At 40.5% G+C, this 23,079-nt stretch overlaps 1 protein-coding gene across 1 annotated transcript in view; it reads left to right on the top strand.

Moving 5' to 3' along the window:
* RAD18 (RAD18 E3 ubiquitin protein ligase) overlaps positions 1-23,079 on the top strand; it is a 530,572-nt gene that overhangs the window by 163,776 nt on the left and 343,717 nt on the right. Inside the window, exon 8 of the mRNA XM_069206336.1 lies at positions 20,752-20,825. Within this exon, the coding sequence (XP_069062437.1) occupies positions 20,752-20,825 (74 nt within the window). The remainder of the gene's footprint in view (positions 1-20,751; positions 20,826-23,079) is intronic.

The raw sequence follows: 23,079 nt of genomic DNA on the forward strand, positions 1-23,079 counted from the left end.
AACTACAATGTCCTTGATGGTTTTTGGTGCCTGTAAAACATCTTCCCAGAGTACAGTGAATCCCGTTTGGTGGTCTCTTTCAGATTTCATGACACTGGATGAGTTTAGCTCATTGGACCAGGCATGCACATTTCCCAAAAGCCTGGATAAGAGTTACTGTACTGGATGTGACTTGTAATGTGCCTTCCCACGCTTCACAGGACTTCTGCCAATGTTACTTTTACACGTACTGTCGAAGAGATCTTAGCCGTCGTTTGTAGCCAGTAAATAAAACAAGAATGGGAAATTGTATTTTTAGTCTGCAGAAATAATGCCCTAGGACCGTACAATGTGCATTCTTTACCTAGACGGTTTACGCTGAGTTTCGTGCCCCAGGGAACGACCGTCTAGTTTGGTGGAATTGAGGTTGCTCACTCTTCATACGCAGAGGATTTCGTGAAGCCTCATGGTGTAAATGGTTTAAGAACTATGTTAATCACTTCCTGTCTATAAAAAGATGAGGAGTGGGAAAGCAACAGAGTGGGAGGCTTTGTGGCCAAGGGGAGTTTTTATTACTTGCAAAGGTCTACGTCAGGACTCTTTTCCTCTTTCAGATTACAGTGAATTTTAGTTTAGGACTCGCACAGTTTGAAAGAATCGCAAGGTGGTACTTTTGAGGATCTAATTTCCTGGTCAGGGCTCTGGAGAGACTTAAGTCATAGTGAAGAATCTCAATTCAGGTGTGGAACTCCTATTGTACTGGATTCGGAGGTGGGACGCTTGAGTGTGTGCGTTCAGCGAAAGGACTTCCAGATTGCATTGGATTCAGGACTCCGAAGAATTTACGTTCACTAGCACAGCACATGAGAATCCTAATTCGTAGTTGTGTCTTTAGACAATTTTCATAAAGAAGTACTACTTAGCAGAGAACCTCAACTTAGTATCCATTTCAAAGAATGGGTCTTCTGTACGAAAGAGTCCCAGTTTTCTTAGTATTTAAGATTGACCCCAGTAAGTCTCATGTAAAAGTGGGACCCAGGGAATCTACACCCGGAAGAATCCTGAGAATCTCACTTCATAGGCAGGGCACTATAGAAATTAATTTTAGAGAATGGATACAATCGAATTTCAGTTTAGAGGTAGGATTGAGGCAAATCCACATACAATGCGGAAAGCATAGGGACTATGACTACAGAGGAATAGCACAATAGAATGTAATTTCTGACATGTAGTTTCAGAAGGACTCCCATTTGTGTACTAAGAATCGAGATGCAGAAGTAAAAATCCAGAAGAACTTTGAGAGTCCTCAAGAAAATATCTTCACTTTAAAAGAGAAGAACCAAATCATCTGTTCTGTTCAAGAGGCACAACTGCAGCAAATTTCAGTTCAGGGTGACGCTTGTACGGAATCTCCATGCACAAGGTACTGGAACTGAAAATGTATCCTTCCTGAATAGGAACTGCAACAAACATGTGTCCTATAGAAGCACTGCAATGTTAAGTCTCCTGAAGTAAGACTTTCAAAGTTACAGAGCTTGAAATGTTTCCCTAAAATGCACTGTATGAGTAAAGTGTGCAAGCTCCTCCCCTTCTCAGGGGCTGGATTCACTGTTGAAAAGAATGAAAGATACATTTTACAGCATATTTTCTATACGAATAGGTAAATATGTTGTAGGTTTTACAGGTAGCTCCGAAGAGGCACAGAAAACAATTCCATTACTTTCAAGGTTGTCCTGATTAGGCGTGTATAGGAGGAGAGAAAGGGGTTGTGATTTGCTCGTGCTGTTCCCCTTCACTCCACCCCTAGGGAAACCATGGAAAAACAACATAATCATTTTTCATCTAAAGTTCCCTAAAACACTGGATTAAATGCGTTAGAATTTACCAATATTTAAAATAATCTGGATATGCGACCCAATACAGTTTCCTTTCATTTTCCAAAATGCCTATAAGTTTTTGTTTTTTTGCTTATACCTCGATTAATTTTCTGACCCGACACTCACAAAAAGATTCCCATCCTTGTGATATGGCTCACAATTTTCTTGTAATGGTTAGGATGTCAAAATGAAACAATATGATTTGATTCTCCTATAGAGTAATAGTGCCAAAGGTTTCTTGGTGCTGAACAATGCAACCATAAGGGGCACAAAGATGCGTGCCACATAGACGCAGAGAAACATTGCATAGGTTTCAAAATCCCTGTCATTTTACAGTACAGCTAGCCCTACAATTAGTCGGATTTGACAGCATATTTCATTGAGATGTGACCGCTACAGAGAAAATGCAAGTTCGAGCTGCAGGCATATCTCTTGGATTACACAATTCGTATCGGTCCAGTGATAGTAATGTACATAGAGGTCGTAAATACAGACAATGGGTTAACTTGATGAGTCCTGAGCCGTATCACTAGTTGCCTTCTAGTTTTGAGGTAATATTAGCAGTGACTCTCCCTAGCTTGTAGCTCTGATACCACTTTTATGTATGTTAAATATGCACAAAAAACGTTCATTTTGCATTGAGATATTTTTCTCCATTTCTGGTTAACCCCATTTTATTCCTAAACCCTCTTTTGCACTCTCCAAAATATTTGTTTCATCCTCACTGCAAGCTATTTTTAATTTCTTTACCATTTGCTATTTTTTTCCGTGAAACATCAGACATATTTTTTTAAACGAGGGGAATAGAAGTTCTGATTCCTCTATAGCATGGCATTTCTAACGACTGCAATAGTTTTGGAACTGTTCTCAAATATACGCAAACTTTATTCAGATGTAGACCCAGACTATTAATCCTTTAAAACTTGCAAGTAGCAATATTTTTAAGACAAATGAGGACGTTTCCAGTTTTCTTCGAAATGCATTCCAGCCAGTAAAGTTGATTTCTGTGAAGATATGTGGATCTTGCCATAAACTGTATATTTTAGATAAATTGTCAGTAGAGTCTCAAGATGTTACTTTTGTATTAATTTTCCATTCCCTAACTTTCCCTTCCTTTTCTTTCCTTTTGTGCCTTCTTGCACAAACATGAACCAGTTGCATAATTTAATCAGAGAATACATAAGTAGTCCTACATTAAAACATTTTTTAAAAGGTAATTTCTTTCCAAATGTGTGTGTTTATAAATTTTCACAAATCTTTTACAACCAGTCTTTTGGAAAGTTGTGGTTTCTATATAATTATTAATACTTAGAGGAAGACAATTTTTCTCCCACCGCTTTAGCTTATAATTGTGTAACTTTTTTAAATGCATCTTATTAATAATATTTGAGAGCTATTTTTACTGCGTCATGTATAACTAACCATAAGCATCTGTACTATTTTCCTATCTGCTAATGTAAACCCAGCCTATGCAAAGTATCCGTTACCTGTTTCTAAACACATTAAAAGTTAAATAGAACAGATTTTCACACTCTGTGTTTTGACAAAAACAACAAAATCCTTACTACTTCTTAAAGCCCCAACCTATTATATTATCTGTGTTTTATTGTAACAGAAACCTGCTGTGTGAATATGATGAACAATGTTGTAAATTTAAAATAAACTGAAAACTAATGATTTGAACAGTGCAGCCCTTAAGACAGCTGAAAAACATTTTTAAAACTTTCATGAGAACTGCTCAAGCAGGAACTGTTGCACTGCTAGAGGAGTCCAGGATTCCAAATCTGTTCTGTTAAGTATCATCGGTCCCAGTAGTAATAGGCTCTGTGAGGTAAGGCCTAGACCAGTGGTTCTTAACCTGTCATCCAGGGACCCCTCGGGGTCCATGATGCCAACTCAGGTGGGGTCTGCAACTGCTTAGAAAATTAAATAATCTTCACAGATGAATAAAGTATAGATAAATAGTAAAGAAGCAAAATAAAAAACTGAAAAATGTAAAATGCTCCATAATTGTGAATTTGAAATCGGGGACAAAAAGGTAAATTTATGTCCTGTGATAGATTGGTGGGAGCAGTAATAATGCATGAAACAGAATGTATTATGGGTTTACGGTAGCCACTGCTGGATTCAGAAAAGCGCCCACCTTCCCATTAAAGAGAAACTTGTTTTTTTTATATTTGTGAATTAAATAAAATATTTCATCATTTATATGCATGTTTGATTAATGTTTTTTTCTGTATTGTTTTGAGGTTCAAATAATCAAAATTGCTTAAGCCAAAGTCCCCAGCTTCCAGTAATGATTCTGTGGAGGTCCCCGGATTCCAATAATGATTAATTCGGGGTCCCCACATTTGATTAATTATTAAGTGGGGGTCCGCAGAAGTCAAAAGATCAATTACTGCTGGTCTAGACAATGCCCTTCTTTATGCAAACTAGTACTGCCCCTGCCCCTTAAAGGGACAGTCAGTCCTAAACTGCCAGGCAAAGCCTGCTCCAGAAAGAAACACGAGCAACCCCAGAAGGTTTTCGGCCTTGTTAGGCCTCATCAGTGAGGTATAGCTTGGATCCTGTGGCATAGTGAGCAAGGGACCCATGTCTTGGCATACCTTGCCCACTTGGTGCATTAATTCAATTATACAAAAGGTGATGGAAGGAATACGTGTAAAAAGTCTAACCACTGGCAATCGCATGGGTAGTATTCCAGCCAATCATTGTTTGCCTACTGTGCCATTCTAGACAAATGCACAACTTAGGCATATCAATACTAAACCTGCTACTCATGGGGACAGGTCGTATCTGGGCCATGGTTCTGTGGCACCGATTATAGCTTTACCCTTGAAACCAAGTCACTGACTATTGGTACAGAGACAAAATTTATGAACAAGAAAATTAGGATTGTAAAATGGTATACCAGATAGGGCATACCATACTGAACTCCTGTCGATGTAATTTGCCTGCTGTGTTTAGAATAAATGTGTAGATTGTTTTAGAAAGAGACTAACAACCTATAAATCAGTGTTTCAGTTGCAAGTCGATTTTGGTGGGTGACTTAAGTTGACGCAATAAATGAAAATGCCTATAAATTCTGTATTTATCTAGTCACATTTGCTGCTCTTCAAAAACAGAGGTCACAATGCCAGGCTATGCCTTCTGGCATATTGCTGCTTTTTAACATAGAGATTAGTGTATACAAACTCCTCTCACTTTGCTGTCAGAAAAAGAAAAGTAAAGTGAATTATACAACAGTCTTGCTGGGGTACAGATGTGTGGAAGGAAAGTCTGCAAGATGTAATTCTTTTTGGAATACTCAAAATATAAATAATTCTAAGTTAACTATAGGCATTCAGCAGTTAGGAAAGCAGTAATGAAACACATTTTGTTGTAATTCTGCAGTGTGACGGAATCAAGATTTTATTAGGATCAAAACAAATCAAGACACTACTTGGTGGGGCACAAATGATAAATATTCACTGAAACCCGATATCTATGCATTATCATTAGTGTACAATTTAGTTTTATAAGGAGAAACAGTACATCGGCAAATGTATTGGCCATTTCAATAGAAAATTAGCTGTGTATAAATTATAGTGTGCTACCAACACAATGCCTTAGTTAAATTTAAAAAAATGCCCACCTCTTGTCCATTAAAGCTAGGTGGGTCAGGAAAGTTTATAATTCTTAAAATTCGGTCGACGTTTTAAAAAGTTTGGGAACCACTGCCCTAAATTTCATGCAAGAGTACACATCCCATATAGAAAGTGCCTACAGCCAAAATAAGCTGAATCATGAATGCAGTTTCAAGAAGATATGGTACAGGCGGTTAAGAATATTACAGCTAGAGGTTACCCCTACTGGTCACTAAAGTCAGCCTGTTGTAGAATCTGTTCGTTATGCAGAATAAAGCATCACCAAGGCACAGATAGTTTAGATTTGTTACAGAGTGCAATTGAAAACCCAACCAATTAGATTTTTTGTTGCGAAACATTGAAGGCTTTTAGAACTCGAGATATGTTCATAGCAGTATGAAAGTATAGAGACGTTGAATTTGAATCCTCCCTTGAACTCTCTGGGACTGGCCACTTCTTGGACACCTTTTGAGAATAAGAGAAGAGTCAGGGATAAGTACAGCAACCACCATGTTAATATCACTAAACAGAACTAGACATCCATTTACAAGGGTTAATTTAGCCCACTCTACTTGGAAAAACTAAATGTTTTAAGGCCTCTTGACATAGATAGAAACGCTGAGATGGTGACTAGAAAAATTGAATACCTAGCTCAAAGAAACTTTGGACTAGGTTGCCTCAAGTAAATCCCAAATTTTTAAACCCGCAAAAAACCTGAGGAACCTGCGTGTTACGGATAATCTAACTGAAGAGAAGAAAATTATAAGCAATTTGGAAAGGTCATGCAGGAAAAAACTATTTCCCTTTGGGAAAAAATCATATTCATTAGAAAAATGATTAAGTATAACCAGATGATTTCTAAGGCTAATAGAAATTACTATTCAGAAATCTCTATTCCACTACTAACAAATACACTCTTTTTTAAAACTACTGAAGCTCCTTATAACCATAAAGATACAGAAGACAAATTTGAACCCACCTAGGAACTAATTGACCCCTTAGCGAATTACTTCACTAAAAAATAATAAGGAAACTCCAAGCTAATTGCGCTCATGATAACATTCATTATTCATACCTCTCTGAGAGAAGGTGTGGTCTAGCATGACAAAAGGTCATCTGCTTGATAATAAAAATCCCCAATCTAAATCCACATGACCAGGGAGGTTCAGGAGTAGTCATTCTTGTGAGCCTGTTCTCAGCATTCAGTACTATTGATCACAAAGGTCTACTTTTCCAGCTAAAACAACTTCACACTTAAGTCAAGATGCACAAATGGCTGGAATCTTTTATCTTTGGAAGATCACAGTGCAATTGGGTAGATTTTTTTCTGTTCCCTCTCTTATGCTTTGGGGCGTTCCCCAAGGCTTGGCCCTGTCCCCTTTGCTATTTGACCTCTTCCTGCAAACACTTGTGGAAATATTGAACAATCCTAGAGTAACATCTTACCTTTATGCAGATGATACGCAAAAGAACCCTTATGATGCCATAACTCATGTTCAGGCTGTCATGTACACCTCACCAACTGGATGAAAACCAGTTACCTTAAACGTAGTCTGGACTCTTCCAAATTGAAATTTTCCCTTTCTTGAACAAGCTTAACCTATGGGAAAATTCTCTATGGCCTAGGGGATTGCCCCTAGACGCTCATGCCTGTGTATGTTGAGGTTTTTATGAGGAGTGTAACATAGCTTGTTAATTGACACATTTCTCCTATTATCCTCAGTTTCTGAACCAGATAATTTTGGGTGCAGTCTTTAAGTGCCTTGTAGGGTAAGCAGGCATGTTTGAATATGCTATGTGCTTCAGAAGGCAAGCACCTCAGAGCGATTACAGTGGATTAAATTTATAGTCATGATCTGTAGTGAATTGTTTGCCTCAAAGATGTTTCAGTTGAAATTGAGATCCCTTAGCTAGATTGTTAATATGCTGTTGAAGAGTTAGGTGTCTGTGCAGGATTGAGGATAAGGGATTTCTCATATTCTACAATGTTTGAATTGCAATCCAGTATCAACGCTTGTTTGAGCCACTGTTTTGCTGGTGTGGCTAAGGTGGGTGAAGATTAAAGTGGCTGAGTGGAAATTCTATTTAAATACAGGTCAGCTTCAAATGGCAGTATGTTATCCAAGACTGGATCTTGTAGGGAATGCGCTGCACCAGTTTGACACCTTGTGCAGATTGTATAAAAATGTAAATTGGTGTTGGCGTGATTAAACATGGTGGTGAGCGGTTTTATGTAAATTAGGGCGGGTAAGAGGAATGGGTTTTGTAGTGGCCCTTGACTTAACCTCTCTGAATATCAGTTTGTCCATTTGACTCATTGACCTCAGTTTAAAAAAAAAAAAGACAAGATAAATGCTAACCCATACTTTGAGTATTCGCAAGAGCAGATCATGACTCACCATGTGGATTCCAATGATAAGACTGAGGATGAGGAGGCATGAGTTGCCCTCTTTTATGATGTAAACCGCATTTTTGGTTCTTTTTAGTTTGGCATTTTCCATGTTGAAACTTCCTCTGAAGCCAGACTGTAGATCTTCTAGTAGACCATTGTCTTTGAGGAATTATTCGAGCTGTGCTACCACCTAGCTCAGTGGTTCCCAACCTGTGGTCCGGGAACCCCTGGGGGTCCGCGAAGCCTCCTCAGGGGGTCCGCAACTGCTTAGAAAATTAATTAATATTAACAGATTAAGGGGGTTATTACAACTTTGGAGGAGGTGTTAATCCGTCCCAAAAGTGACGGTAAAGTGACGGATATCCCACCAGCCGTATTACGAGTTCCATAGGATGTAATGGACTCGTAATACGGCTGGTGGTATATCCTTCACTTTACCGTCACTTTTGGGACGGATTAACACCTCCTCCAAAGTTGTAATATCCCCCTAAGTCCCAGCAGTCAGTGTAGGGGGTCCTCGGATTCTAATAATGATTCAGTGGAGGTCCCCGGATTCCAGTAATGAGAAAGTGGGGGTCCACAGAAGTCAAAAGGTTGGGAACCACTGACCTAGCTTCGGCCAGTAAATTTAGGTTGGTGGCTGGACAGAAGCTGTGTATGGTCTTCTTGATCAACCTCATGTTTTTCTTTTTTTTAGGTCTCAACTGAAACAGCGAATCGCTCTCGCTTGCAACAATCTAAACTTGTCTATTACTTACCATTGGTTAGCTCACTGTCAGTCTTACTTTCTTCATTTTCATTGGTGAGGGCGTGTCAACGCTGTTGGCTTCTCTTTATCTCCCTGTGTTTGTTTTCTTCCCTGGAGCATGGACCAAGTAGTTATTTCTTGATTAGTGTTCTTCTGCACTGCTTGTGCTCAGAATTTTGCTTTTGTTTGCAAGACAACTTGAAACCATCAGAGTCAAAGCTCATGCTTCCCAGTATTTCAAAGAGATTTGTGAAACATATATTTGGGGTATCTGTTGTTTTTATTCATGTTGAAGCTGTATACATACTCCCTTCGTTTAACATTGTTGCCGTACAATATGTTTTTTTTCTTGAATGAACCTTTGAAGTTGTGGAAGCAGGTGATAGCCTGACATATTAGGAGTAGGAGTAGGTGTGAGTGGTAGAGGCTTGGAAGAGCTCAGTTCATATGCGAGCTCTGCTGTGGTGGAAACAGAGAAGTAGAAGAGGCTGTGTCAGTCTGAATGGGAGAGTGAGCAGGTGATGGTGTTGGTTGTGAGTTTTTTCTTGATGTTCAGAAACATTTGAAAGTTAAAGTTGAAGAGTTTAAGGTTGGCATCCAAGTCTTCAATGATTGTGCAGTTTTCATAATTGAGATCGACTTTTCTGCCTTTAGGTTGGCCAAGTCTTTCGTTTGTGAATTCCATTCCTTATGATATTTTTGAGTTTTTCGCGAATCATATGAATCACATACACTAACACCACACTTTGGACATGGTTTAATGCGTACCTAACAGATCATATGTTGTGTCATCTGTAACACGTCACAAGATGTGGACAGAGTTCACAAACTGTTAACAATACCATGCACCATGTACAAGCTTTAGTTAATTTTCACATTGTCGGTGGTGAATGTTTTAGAGTGTGGCAAAAAAAGATCTTGATTGAACCACTATAAGCTTCAGGAAAATATCAATATCTTGCCTCTTTAGGAGAGTAGATTATAAACTTTGCCTTGGAGGTGCACCGCCTGTAATTAAACTATGAATCTCAAGGTATGTCATTGATATAAATATTATGGCACCGCACATGTAGATAAAAGGATCCGATCGGGCTATTGGAGAAAGGCACATCAGACAATTGGAGATGGGGTTTGTCATGCCCAACATGGAACCCACATGTGGCCTGAATATCTTGGAAGGCTTAATGAGCCATTATTTAAGCCTAGATAATGGGTATTCTCCACACCACAGTGCACCACACCTTTAAGGTCCAAATAAAATCAGTGGCGGAGATTATGCCTGATTATTCCTTTTATTTCTTTGTGCTCAATTGTAATGTTAATACAGCCCTATGCCAGTGGATGACCGGGGAAAATATTGTAGCCATATTGACAGTTGTTTGCAAATTAGATTATTAAATTGTATATAATAATTGAGATGATGGATTAAGTAGTTCATATTTTGAAACATCAGAAACACATGGTAAATTGTAGAATGCAATTAAGTGTTTTCAGTTGTGAAGTGCGTTTTACTTTTTTTAATGAATAACTTAACATTCACTAGCATGCATTAAGGTATATAGAGTAAGAATTAGCAAAATTGGCTTGGAGAGGACAGTTTTTAGCTATGAAAGTGAAGGTGTATTTTATTGTGAAGAATTGCCAAATAGGAACAAGGAATTGGCATATATCAATGAGGTCCAAAATTTGGTGGACTGACCCACCTACCACGATGTTTTTAAATAATTAAATTAATAATCAAGTAATTTTCACTCATTTAGGCAGCAGTATGACAGGAATACTTAATGCATTAGTATTAACAGTGTCCCCAACTAAATGAATTACACTAGCTTGAAACTGTTACAAACCACATTACATGAAGTATGATAGTGTGTGTACATGATGCCAAACAGTATTGTCTTTGATGGCTTATTAGCCTTCCAATAGCACATATGTGTAAAGAATGCATCACCAAGTGTCAGGATTTTAGAAGAGAAGGAACCAAATTAAATTTAATGAAAAACAAATAACCTGCTCATTAATGACTTTCTTTTTAATTAAGGGTAATTTCATGTGATGAGACATGACGTGCACCACTGGAGAATTTTGTTTTCTTGTAGAAAAGTCAAAGATGCAGTTAATTTGCAAAAGGCCTATATACAATCTAGATCAGCGTTGCCATGAAAGACCTTTACCTCTTTATTATCAGAGCTTAGTTCCAGCAGATTTGTTCATGGGTGGAAGATGTGAATTTCACATGTAAATTTTGGAAAGGCCACAGATAGATTGACTTTTATCAGATCAAAAGGGACAGATCCACTTCAGTCTTTTCCTCCCAAACCTACTAATTGCAGGCACAAAAATGTGTCCTGCAGCATGAAGTGACCCAGATGAAACCATTACTTTGAGAATATAGAGGTTCTCATGTGCCAGTTATGTGGAAAGGAAATGGATGATAATTGCTAGAAGGGTTGAAATATCATGTGCCAGTGATTACAATTTTTTTCTGTTTTTGGCCATCTTAAGCACAGTAATGCAATGATATGCCATCATATGTCCAATAAAATCATATGTCAAGTAATGCCATAGTGGAGAGTCTGGCTGACAGCCTAACTGGTTCTGCTCAGTGAGCTGTATTCAACACTTCTTTCCCTTAATACAAAGTTCAGACTATAGGTTGGAACAACTGTGACAGTTTTCCTCTAACGTGCAGTGAAGGATTCTTCACTCCAGCGAATCATGAAGGTTTCTCTTTTCATCTGGTTTCTAAGATTATGCTGCTGGGCTCAACACAGGTTTCAGATTAGTTTATCATTGGGAGATGCCCCTAGACTTGCCCCTTATTGCCTCTAGTCCCATACCAACTTCCCAGCAGTACTATATAATAGATGTTCCTTGTCTTCTGGCAGCTGAAGTTTTTCAGAGATTATCTGGTGAAAAACTTTTATGACCATACCCCGGTTATCTTTATTGGCAAGAGCCCATTCATCAGCACCACCCAGGAAGTCCGCAGACAGGCCCCATCACATGGAAAGGGAGCCTGTTGGAATGGATGGATCCAGTGTTGAATAGATGGGGGGTGAATCGTTCACATCCAGTGCAAACAAGCCCAGGATGTTTCTTCTGCCTAATTTCTTGACTTTCTCTAGAGAACTGCTGACGCTCGAGAGCATCAAATGATCAGTGCAGAGCCACCTGCATAGAAAAATGGGATTGTGTCACAGATCCAAAGGTGTAATCGGCCATTAAATAAAACTGACTGAATAAAGTATAAGATTGTACAGGTCTCGTTTCTCAAAAGCTATAAGACATAATTAGACTCTGATTTCTTATTTGGGAATTTCAACTTATATCCATTAACAAACCAAATATGAACTTTTTGCCACTATCAGGCTGAAAATATTACCTTAAAACACTGTTACATTTTAGTGAAGGTCAGGGACAACAGAATGAGTGAGTGGTTGACCAGTCAGCAGTGACACCGACTGAGAAATGCAGATGGAGACCAAGGCTGTCAGCTTTAACAATGGTCTAGAGGAGTCATTACAGGAGTCACATGAGACAAAATTGGTTGTAGGGTAAAATATCCTGTGCCATAAGCACATAGCATAACATATCTGTAACAGTGATGGTGGAGTTCACTGTATTCTGGTTATTCATATTTGACACCTCCCGGCACACATGTAAGTAAGTCCCAGTGTAATCTGGAAGGAAGGTAAGTGCCATTTACAAGACGACACACATGATGGAGACCTGGTTATCACCCACCAGCCAACAGCAGAAGTTAAAAAGATGTCAAAAAAACGTCAGAACTGGTGAAATACCCATGACTAATAGAATTTCTCACAGCTATGATATGCAAATTAGAACATTGGAATGTTGGGAGCTCCATTGGAGACTAGGGAGTGCTCCGTGCTTTCACTGGCTGGTTAAAGCCCAGAGTGTCAACATTCCAATGTTCTTTGTTCACAGCAGTAGCTGTGAACAGAGGCCTCACTGACCCTGAGGGGATTTCAGTTTCCTTGGGCCCCGTTACGACTCTGTTTTATTTATTAGAACATTCCGCCCTTTAGTGGCAGAATGTTCTAATAGCCTTATAGCTCTTCGTAGCAGGGCTATACTGGCAATTTAAGTCCTGCTCTCTTGTTTAAGGTCCTCGCCTTCGGCTCGGGCCTTTAACGCTGGAGCAGGCCTTTAATGGTCAGTATAGCCCACGATGGCGGGCTCTAAGGCTCTGTGAGAGCCAAACCATTATAATTTTTCAAACCATAACATCATTGTATTTTATACCAAGACGTAGTTAGCTGATGCATACCCACCCGCACAATACGTGCAATGGTGCAAAAAACGTATGCACACCTTCATTATCCACACCCATCATTCCTTGGTGTTATGAAAACTGTTTAATTTGCTTTCACTGCTTCCACATGCACACCTTTTCACAGCTATTGATGGAATTTGACTTCTCCACTTCAACTTTACCTTAAAGGCCATTGCCAGAAAAGCTCAACTTCCTTACTTGACAAGCTCTCCACAGGTTCCTGCCCATTGTTTCTAAAGAGTGGTCCACTTTGCAGACATCAGGCAGAGTCCTTTAGATACTGTCTACAAAGGCTGAAACCCTCCCATCACAAGCCTCTTATTCTCTTACACCCTGTCTTATTTCCCCCACATTTATTAGTTATGTTCTGATTACTTCGACGGTACGTTCCATCATTCGGTTTAACCACCTGTTACTAATCCCAGGGTCTCTGCTTCATTGACTCTAGCATTTATTATTGCAAAAAACAAGGCACAAATGCAATATCAAATTAGTGGCGGTGGAAATTATTTTGTTGCAGGCAGCTATGCTGTGTCAGTAACTCTGAGTATGACGGCTTTAAATTTAGCACTATTCTTTCCTTTGACAATCTGCAATTTTACGGCTAGCGGCGCTCCTTTTTCCTACCATCACTATAATTATCTGTTTCTCTCCACATGTCTTAGTTTGTATTGCGCAGTCCCTGAAAGTGAAATCAGGCTTCTGTATTCTGCACACCCTCAATTGGACATTGGTTTGTTTCTTGTGATGACAGCTGTAGTGCGTTACTCCTTCATTCAGTCACCAAGGATAGAGGAGCATAGAAATGCCTGGAGCTAACAGAACCAGTACCAGCCTTGCTAACAGGAACTTGACAAATGCAGATACTTGAGTTGATCAGTGTCACCTTGAGAGAGAACTGCTAGAGGTGGTGGTCAGTGGGACGAGCGCTCAGAGAAGACTTGAGGATACACAGCGAGGGGTTTTGAGATGTACAGCAGGAGATGAGATGCCTGGAGGTGCCCAGTCTCTTTCATTAGAAGCCATCAGAGCCAGGAACACAACGAAGGTATTACACCTAATAACAAGACTTTGATGGAGAGAAGCAGAGATGAAAGGAAAAGCAAATAAGCTGGGAGCTCGGTCCCTGCACAGGCTGAACAGTATGGCATCATTTAGACTAACGTAAAAAGAGAAGGGGAACAATGGAAAAGAATTCAGCAAGAATGTTATTGGACTAGTGGAGTATTAAGGGCCACTTCTACCTGGGACTCACAACCTTCTGTAGAAGAAAAACTAGGATGAAGCTGTAGCTCCATTGCATTACACATCTAAGAACACAGCTCAGACCCTTTGGAATAAGACTCTACATGTTGGAGCGTGAAACAACGTAACCACAGTTGCTTTCCTTCTGTGCATGGGCCATTCTACTATCATGCATGACTTGGTATGCCCCCTCCTCTCTTCAGTCAGATGAGGTAAGTGGTCATCCTGATACAAGGTTTAGTGACCCGTCACTGCTGCTTCCATCCAGGATCTCAGCACGGAAAATATGTCCCCTGGCATCCCGCACGTAGGCCAAGACTTTGAAGCGTTAACGCTAAAAAAGCAGAAACCTAAATGTGGAGCTGAGATATATGGGAGATACCTCAGGTTGTTCCATGTGCCATATCTTTGGAGTCCATTAGGGAAAATGTGATGAAAAAAAATACATAAAAAATGTATCCGAAACGTTTCGCTCTTGCTCATCGTCCAGCTGCAGTAGCATTGGTGACAGGCGCGCATGCTTTTTCCAAGAATCAATGCTGGAAACAGACCAGCAGTGCTCAGAAGTTTCATCTTGGTGACAGAAAAACCAAAACCATGGAGAATACCTGGTAAACCGCAACCAAAATAGTTTGTGGTTTTAATGGGAACCAGATCTCATACTGTGCCCATATGAGCTATGCATCAGTATTGTTGGCATTAGGGCTAGCAGTTTTAGCAATATGCAAAGCCTGAAACACTTCTGAATAAAGCTTCTGCATTTTTGGGCATATTGGCAGCTGGTACAGTCGGCCATCGGAGAAACTATGTAGAAAAAGTGTGTGGGAGGCCCAGAAAGGCAAAAAAGTGACTTCAAAATATTAATGAATCCCTGTTACTTGCTAAGGATGCCAATTAATTTGGGCCCCATTCAGAAGCAACAGAGATAGTCCTTTGCGGTTTTCCTTGCTGTCTCATTTTCTCAGTTGCATTTGGGATAAAATCACTGCACAGCCATCGAGCAACAAGAGTGTTGCCAAAATCAGCTGAAAGTGAGCCACCGAAGCAGTGCCTCATGTCACTTAGCAAAGTCAAGGCTGCAGGTCTCCTGAAGCGAAAACAAAACACTACCTGCTGGAGCATGGCCATGACTCACCAACCCCTCTGTGCCGACACACATATGCAGAGACCTAACAGTGCAGCTGCTTGCCACTACTCTCTTCTTCCTCCATGGCTGGAGGTTCTGGCCTCGCCTCTCTTTATTACATAGGCCATCATTTCTCACATTGTTTTTATGTGAAGAATAGTCTTTCGCCATCACACTTTTTGTACTAAACGTGAAACTCGAGGCCACATAGATGGTCTGAGACACTTTGTTTTAAATAAGAGGGAGCATGCAGGCAATATTTGCATGCATCAGGCCCCCTCCTACGGGAAATTATAGTTCATACTCCAAAACTTGTAAAGAGTTACATTGTCTCTTTTCATGGGCATTAATATGTTAATTATTTTAAGTCTTCCTGTAACACACTATACAGGCTCTTGAAGATGTTATATCTGCACACACAATGTGAGGTATCTGTGACAGTTCTCTATCGCTTTTGTCAAATACCTTTGATTTTTGATTGCATCGATTTTGTTCTTTTTTTTTTTTTTTCATTAGTCCTCATCTCACCAGCCCATGCCAATAGCGGGAGAATCCGAATATGCTACCGGTATCCAGCCCCTTAGTATCAGCGGGCCATTCCACCCAGCGCACTTTTCAATGGATCTCTTTATCTCCTTGGCAAGTCGTCCCCTCCTTTGCCAAAAATCCCGATCGGCCAATAAGGCCCAGTACATCCATGAGGGGGGCAGGTATAATCATCGGACCTCTTTAATCATTTAAATAGTACTTTGCCATTCATTTTCCCATCCCACCCACAAAACATCTCTTTTACTGATCGGCCCAGCTCTATCCAGTTTATACAATCTATCTATTGATATCAACCACTCCTGTACTGTAGGAGGTTGTGAACTTATCCATTTATAACAAATTTGTCACCTAGCGGTAAGCATCAAAAGGAATAATAAACGTTGCTGAGATTGATCTCTCATCTCACAGACGCCAAATAACACTAAGCCAAGATTCAAAATTATTTCTTCCCCAAATATCTTATTTAAGACAGTCTGCACGTCTGTCCAATATTTAGCTAATCCTGGACAGTCCCAAAACATGTGCACATCATCCGACTTGGTGCCTTCACAACGTGGGCATTTCCTCTGGCTTCCACTTATCCGAGATAGTCTCGCTGGAGTCCAATACACTCTGTGCAATGTAAACAGATGGTTCTTCTTTATTGCCACTGATTTCACCGTATTCCAGAGGATATACCATGATTTTTGCCACATCGCAATTATGTTTATATTTGGGAACACCTCTCCCCATTTCTGACATGGGAGAGGAGGGTCCTCCTCGACTGCCTCCAACAATGCTTTGTACCAGACCGCCACTTCTTTCGGTATAGATCTTTGGTTTAATTTCTCCTCCCAGCTGGATCTACCAATTTCTCCTTTGTGTAAAGATTTGATCCAACTGACCAGCTGGTAGTATTTGAATTTAGAAATGTTTTCTCCCACTCTCTCCAAAAATGTGGCCCATGGTACCAAATTCACACCCTCTATAATTTGTCCCCATTGCATTATCCCGCTAACTTTTAGTGGATTTGAAAGTTTATCGCACAGACATGCAGGAGTACCTGGTGAATCCCATATTGGAGCTGAGCCTGAGTAATAAGCTATCTGCAATAAATTGCGGATCTGTATCCAAATTTTACATGCCTGCCCCAAAATCTTGAGTCTAACTTTTTTGAAATATTTTGGGTGGCCAAATTTGTATAGAAAAAACTCTGCTCCATCCCCCACGTATGCTGTCAATGCTGCCCACATTGGTGTAAAGTCTGATTTTCCGTTTAAAAGAATTCTACTATTCTTAAATTGAAAAGCCAAATAGTACTTATAGAAGTCAGGTGTTGCTAGCCCCCCTCGTTCCTTTCTCTTGCATAACTTTTTCCACGAGATTCTTATTCCCTTTTGTGCCCAAACAAACGAAGACATATCTCCTTGTAGTTTTGTAAACCACTTACTCTTAAATTCCAACGGAATAGTATTGAATAAAAATGTGAACTTTGGCAAAATAATCATTTTCAGAATATTAGATCTACCTATTAGGGACAGCGGGAGAGCTGCCCATGATCTTAGAAGTCTCTTAGCCTCTAAATATGTTTTCTGAAAGTTTACCCTTGCCACGTCCCCCAATTCTTTTGTGATCAAAACTCCTAAATACCTAATTTCCTGTTTAATTAATGGAGATTCATATGCCATATTCCAACACATAATCTCTGTTTTTTCAGCATTAACTTTATATCCCGACATTCTACCAAAATCTTCTATCACCAATTTTATTGGGGGAAGTGACAGAGAGAGATCCCTAGTATAAATCATAAGATCGTCCGCATATAGTGCAACCTTCTTTTCCCAACTCCTGCTCTGGAAGGAGAGGATTTCCCTATTATTTCTAATCCGTGTCGCAAGTGGCTCAATATATAGATCAAATAGCAGAGGAGACAAAGGACAGCCCTGCCGCGTCCCTCTGAAAATAGCTACTTCTTGCGAAAGCACATCATTAATCAGAATTCTCGCTGTTGGTGACCTATATAGTTCATTAACTGCTCTGATAAAAATAATCCCTAATCCAAACCTTTCCATAACCACCTGCAAAAATAACCAGTTTACTTGATCAAATGCCTTGGCTGCATCAAAGGTTATTATTGCAAGAGGAAGCCTCTCTACCGAAGGCAGATCAATTGCCGCCAATAAATCATGCACTAACTCCTGTAGCTGTCTATCCTTAATAAACCCTTTCTGATCTTGGTGGACCAGTCCCGGTAAAACCTTCCCCAACCTTTTAGACAGCAGACTTGTATAAATTTTATAGTCCGAGTTGAGTAATGAAATAGGTCGATAAGAAGAGCACTGTGTTGGGTCCTTATGAGGCTTCAAGATCAAACAGATTACTGTGTCCCTCCAGGAGCTAGGTGCTTGAGCCCCCTCTAAAAGCATATGATTAAATAATTTCAATAGAACCGGGATTAATTCTCCCCTCAGTGCCAGATATAACTCGTTCGGGAGATCATCTGGGCCTGACGCTTTACTTCTCTTCAAGCCCTTAAAAATGTCCATTAATTCTGACCCAGTTACTTCTCCTTCTAAAATGTGCAACCCTGAGCTCTCCAGGCAAGGCAAACTGACCGTAGCCAAGAAATCTCTAACCTGCTCCTCAGAATGCCGTAGCTCATCTGAATACAAATCTTGAAAGAAGGAGACAAAGGCAGCTTCTATTTCTGTATCTTTCACACAAAGCTGACCAGTGATATTAGACCTGATTGACGCAATATGTTTCTTTGAATGGTCAGATTTTACCTTCCAAGCCAGTAACTTACTACATCCTTCCCCATACTCATAATGGGCATACTGACTAGTTTCCCATTTCTTTCTTTCTCGAACTTCCAGTAAATGCTCTAGTTTCAAATGGGCTTCCTCATGTTGTCGTTCTAGTAACCTTAATTGATTCCCATTCCCTATTCCCTGTACAGCTTGTATAGAGTCCTGCAGCATCGCTATGCTGGACTCAAGACTCTGTATTTTCTCTCTCTCCTCCCTACGCTTAAATATGGCCAAATTGATCAGCCTCCCCCTTATATAGGCTTTATATGCATCCCAGACTATTTGCAAGCTAGCAGATCCCTGATTCACTTCAAAAAAGTCTATTGTGTCTTTTCTTAGTATCTCAATAATTAGATCGTCCAGTAATAATAAACGACTTATTGTACCTCGAAACCTAGGAATTTGTGCCGTGAAGGAAAGATACAACTTAACAGCCGCATGATCTGATAAATGTAACGGGGCATGTACTATTGAATCCACATTACCCATCAAGCTATTCTGTACTAGGAAAAAATAAATTCTAGATCTATGCCCATATTTCTTATTATGAAAAGTAAATCTAGGTCCTACCCCCCCTTAACCTGCCACACATCAACCAGTCCCAGATCAATCATTGCCTGCTTAACCCGTAACCTACATCTAGGGGAATTAGCTGTGCCTCGGGGAGTAGACTTATCCAAGGCCAAATTCAGTAATATATTGAAATCCCCACCTAGTATAATCGGGTATTTGGATTTCAGAAGAAAGTTATATAGTTCTATAAACGGGGTGGCATCATCTATATTGGGTCCATAATAACCTGCGAACGTGAGCCATACTGCAAAAAAACCAACCTCCGCCACTACCCATCTACCCTTTAAATCGACATGTACCTCGCCAATAACTAATCCCTTCGCTATTCTTTCTTTAAAAAGAATAGCAACGCCCTTAACTGGGCACGACTGCTTAGTCACTATTCTCCTAGATATCCATCTTGTATTCTTGAACACATTTTCCCATTCGTCTTGTAAAAGATGTGTCTCTTGTAATATAATCGATTTTGTTCTTGAAGGAAGTTCTCCAGTTTTAAGCCAATGACAATTAGGTGATGCCTTCGGACCTAACTTTGAGATAGCAGGGCATCTGCTTACAAATAGAGATGTCTTTACATACATAGTGAAATCGAATTCTGCCTTCCACAAATGTACAGCGCAGATGTTTTTTTGGTTCCTGAACACGCAGACAATTGCCATACTTTAGCAGTCTTCCTACATTTTGTGCTGAAAACCTCCCCCCTCTATAATTCTTTCGCACCCTTCTGCCCCCGAGTGAAGTAACTGCCAATATGTTCTCAAATTCACTATATAATAGAGCAGGGGATATTGCATTTGAGTGTGGTGGGCTTCCTTAAAACCATAGAAGGGTTGGGGTCTAGCTTTCAAAGGGGTGTACACAGGCTGTTCACGGGAGGCTCAGTTATTCATTTTACAAAATATATGTATTAAACAATGTTGTGGGGTTCCCGGCTGCAGTACAGATTCCGTGGGGGTGCATAGATATCAAAAGGTTAAGACTCGCTGCCCTGCAGCGTTTCCACATCCTATGTGCCCAGTGTAGTATAGAGCAGCCAGAGCTATGGTATGTTGAAAACCAAAGAGTGGCCCTTCGGATTCTTTCAGGTTTGCTGAGCGCCCAAAGGGATTTGCATTTTTTTGTCCTGGGGCAAGCCACAATTTCTGAACATATTTGGCACCTCTACCACTCCCGATCACCACGAGCCACCACCACCTCCATAACCATCACTGTCTCCACTTGCCCAACACTGGCTTGCTGTTCCTCCCACTTTGCTTTTTGGTTGTTTCTTATTTTTATACTGACTTTTCTGTTTTTGCTATTTGGACCTTATTTTTCTCATGCTCCTGTTCTGCTGTGAGTAGTTTCTGATGTGTGTATGTTCTTGTCCATCTGCTTTGCTTAGATTGTTTGTCGCGGCACATTGATTACACTGAGCCATTCTGTTTGTATATCTGTCCGCCCGTCACCTCGGAGCCGGACTTGTCCCACATTTGCTGTGATCAGTGCCTCACTTGTGTTTTGAAGTTGTTCGTTTCGACATTAACTGCCGATATTTTTTATTACAGCTGCAGAGATCGTCAAAGAGATTGAACAGAACGAGAAGACCCGAGCACAGCTGCAGTCGAAGTCTGGAGAACAGGTAAGAAGTCAGCAGGTCGCTTTTCTCTGATGGCCAACTTGGATTATATCAACGCTACCTTTGTATTGGTCAAGTAGCAACAATGCTCTTAGGAGTGAGAGTCTAACAGTGCTATCCAGAACTGCTCTTGGAGGGCTGGATGCATGTCACATTTTGTGGTTTTCATGCAATGAATCTCAGTTGACATTATTTGCACAGTCAGCGGAAATCCTGTAAATATGGCATTGAGCCGCACTTGAGGATCCGCACTTGTTGGTTATCCCTGGTCTATGCCATTGGGCTTGTTGATATTTTAATATTTTAGTTTTTTTTTGTTGTTCAACAAAGATATTTGAGAGAAGACTGGTTTTAAGTTACATTGACCTATTACCTGCAGCAAGTTACTGCAATGCAGGGCCGAAATACTAATGTCTTACATTTGCAGCTACTCTGCATCATCCCTTGTTATTCTTAATTCTTAGTTTCCCATTGAACACATTGGGTTTACAGGTTTAAAAAGTCACCTCTTGATTAGTTTTTACTGAAGTGTAATAAATATGACCAGAGTGTTTCCTTCCTCGTTTGGGACACTTAACTCTCTCGAAGAAAGATTTTTGTTTTCAAAAATATTTTCTGCAACTATTGCAAAGTTTTATCACTAGCAACAGTATAATTGTTAGGCCTATTGACCTGGCTGCCTGTAATACTTATCTGCCTCTGGTTTCCCAAAGTTGACCCCATGTCATGAGTATAGCTTTCAGCTACTCTTGGTTGTTTAGTCAACAGCACTAAGCATCCTAGAACTTGTAGGCCTGTCATTGTACTTGGCAATGGTGAAACCACAAGTCCTATCAGGTTTGGTGTTGGCTGAAAATAAAACAGCACTGTCTAAAAGTTACCATAACTTGAGCAGTTGACAGTTGTGCCCAACGATAGCAAGCTGCAAAGTTTGGCCGCTGCCTTTGGCCTTTATCTTTGCTTTGCATTATATTGTCTCATAAATACCCCCCCTACCTTTTGAGAGGTGCATTTTGTAACCATATTTGCATCCCCTACATTGCAAGATGCATTAGAGTTGCAATGCTCAGGCCCTCAAAATGCTTGCATGGGGATGAAGACATTGACTCTAAAGTCTCTTTTCTCTGTGTGTATCGCCCAACCCCATTCTGGAAATTGTATATTTGTAGCATACGTTGGCTGCATACACATGCTATGTAACCTCCTGCCATCTAGTGTTGTGCCCAGACCTTACAACTTGTTTTTCCTGAAGAATTCTTTGTTGCCAACATGACATCGAGACTCCTCCTCTTTGAGTGAATGTGCATGCTTAACGGCTCCATTGTTAGATTGATTTTTTTTTTCCATTTTCGGGCTCAGCTGGATAGCGACAGAGCTCTTTGTAAGTTTGGCGCTTAATGACTTCCAAAGATGGAACGGAATTGACTGATACAAAGACACAAGTGCGCGATCGTCGTTGTTTTATGGCGACCTTCTTGTGAAAGTTCACCATGGGGGCTGCCTCGCCCATACCTCTTGCTCCGTGTCACAGATAATGCTTGGCTCCTGGTAATCGAAGGTAAAAAAAAGACTGACTCTTTTGAAAGTGCCCACAGTGTGGGGCAAAGTGTGTGCATTTGCATCAGCACGACGTCTGCAATCTCTGCCTGTCACCAGAGGATAATGAATAGGAATGTGTAGCCTGCAATCTGTTCAAGCACAAGAAAACACTTTGCTCTCGACCCTATTGACGCATTGCTCACAACATGGAGATGACAGGGGAAGCAAAATTCTCCATGGGAGAAGATCTCTTAGACGTAGGCGGTGAACTAGAGGAAGATGTAGACGAAGGCTTGGTCATCTTGTGTCGTCCACATTATGTTGGGTCTGAAGACTCCGATCAACACAAGGAAGAAGGGCAGGATGAACCTTCACCTCCACCTCTAGAGTTCCATGAAGATCCAACGACTTCAAGATCCAGCCCAAGATGAAGACCATTCCAAGTGTTGTGAGTATTCAGACTCATCCACACGTCTCACAATTACCTCCAATGCCCAGTAAACATTGCCTTGGTGTGCCACAGCTTTTGGGCTCTGGTCACACTGAGAGAGCTCACTGGAGCCAAGATAGGATGACGCCGTCGATCCTAATCTGGATCCAGGCATACAGGGCAAAACTGAAGGTGAAATTCAGCCTTTAAGCTAAAGCAGCATTAGGTGCTGACAAAGCCAACGATGCCTGCAGAGCTTCAGACGCCGAGCAAACTATTGGCACAGTG

The sequence above is a fragment of the Pleurodeles waltl genome, chromosome 9, assembly GCF_031143425.1.
Source record: "Pleurodeles waltl isolate 20211129_DDA chromosome 9, aPleWal1.hap1.20221129, whole genome shotgun sequence".
Classification (NCBI taxonomy): domain Eukaryota; kingdom Metazoa; phylum Chordata; class Amphibia; order Caudata; family Salamandridae; genus Pleurodeles; species Pleurodeles waltl.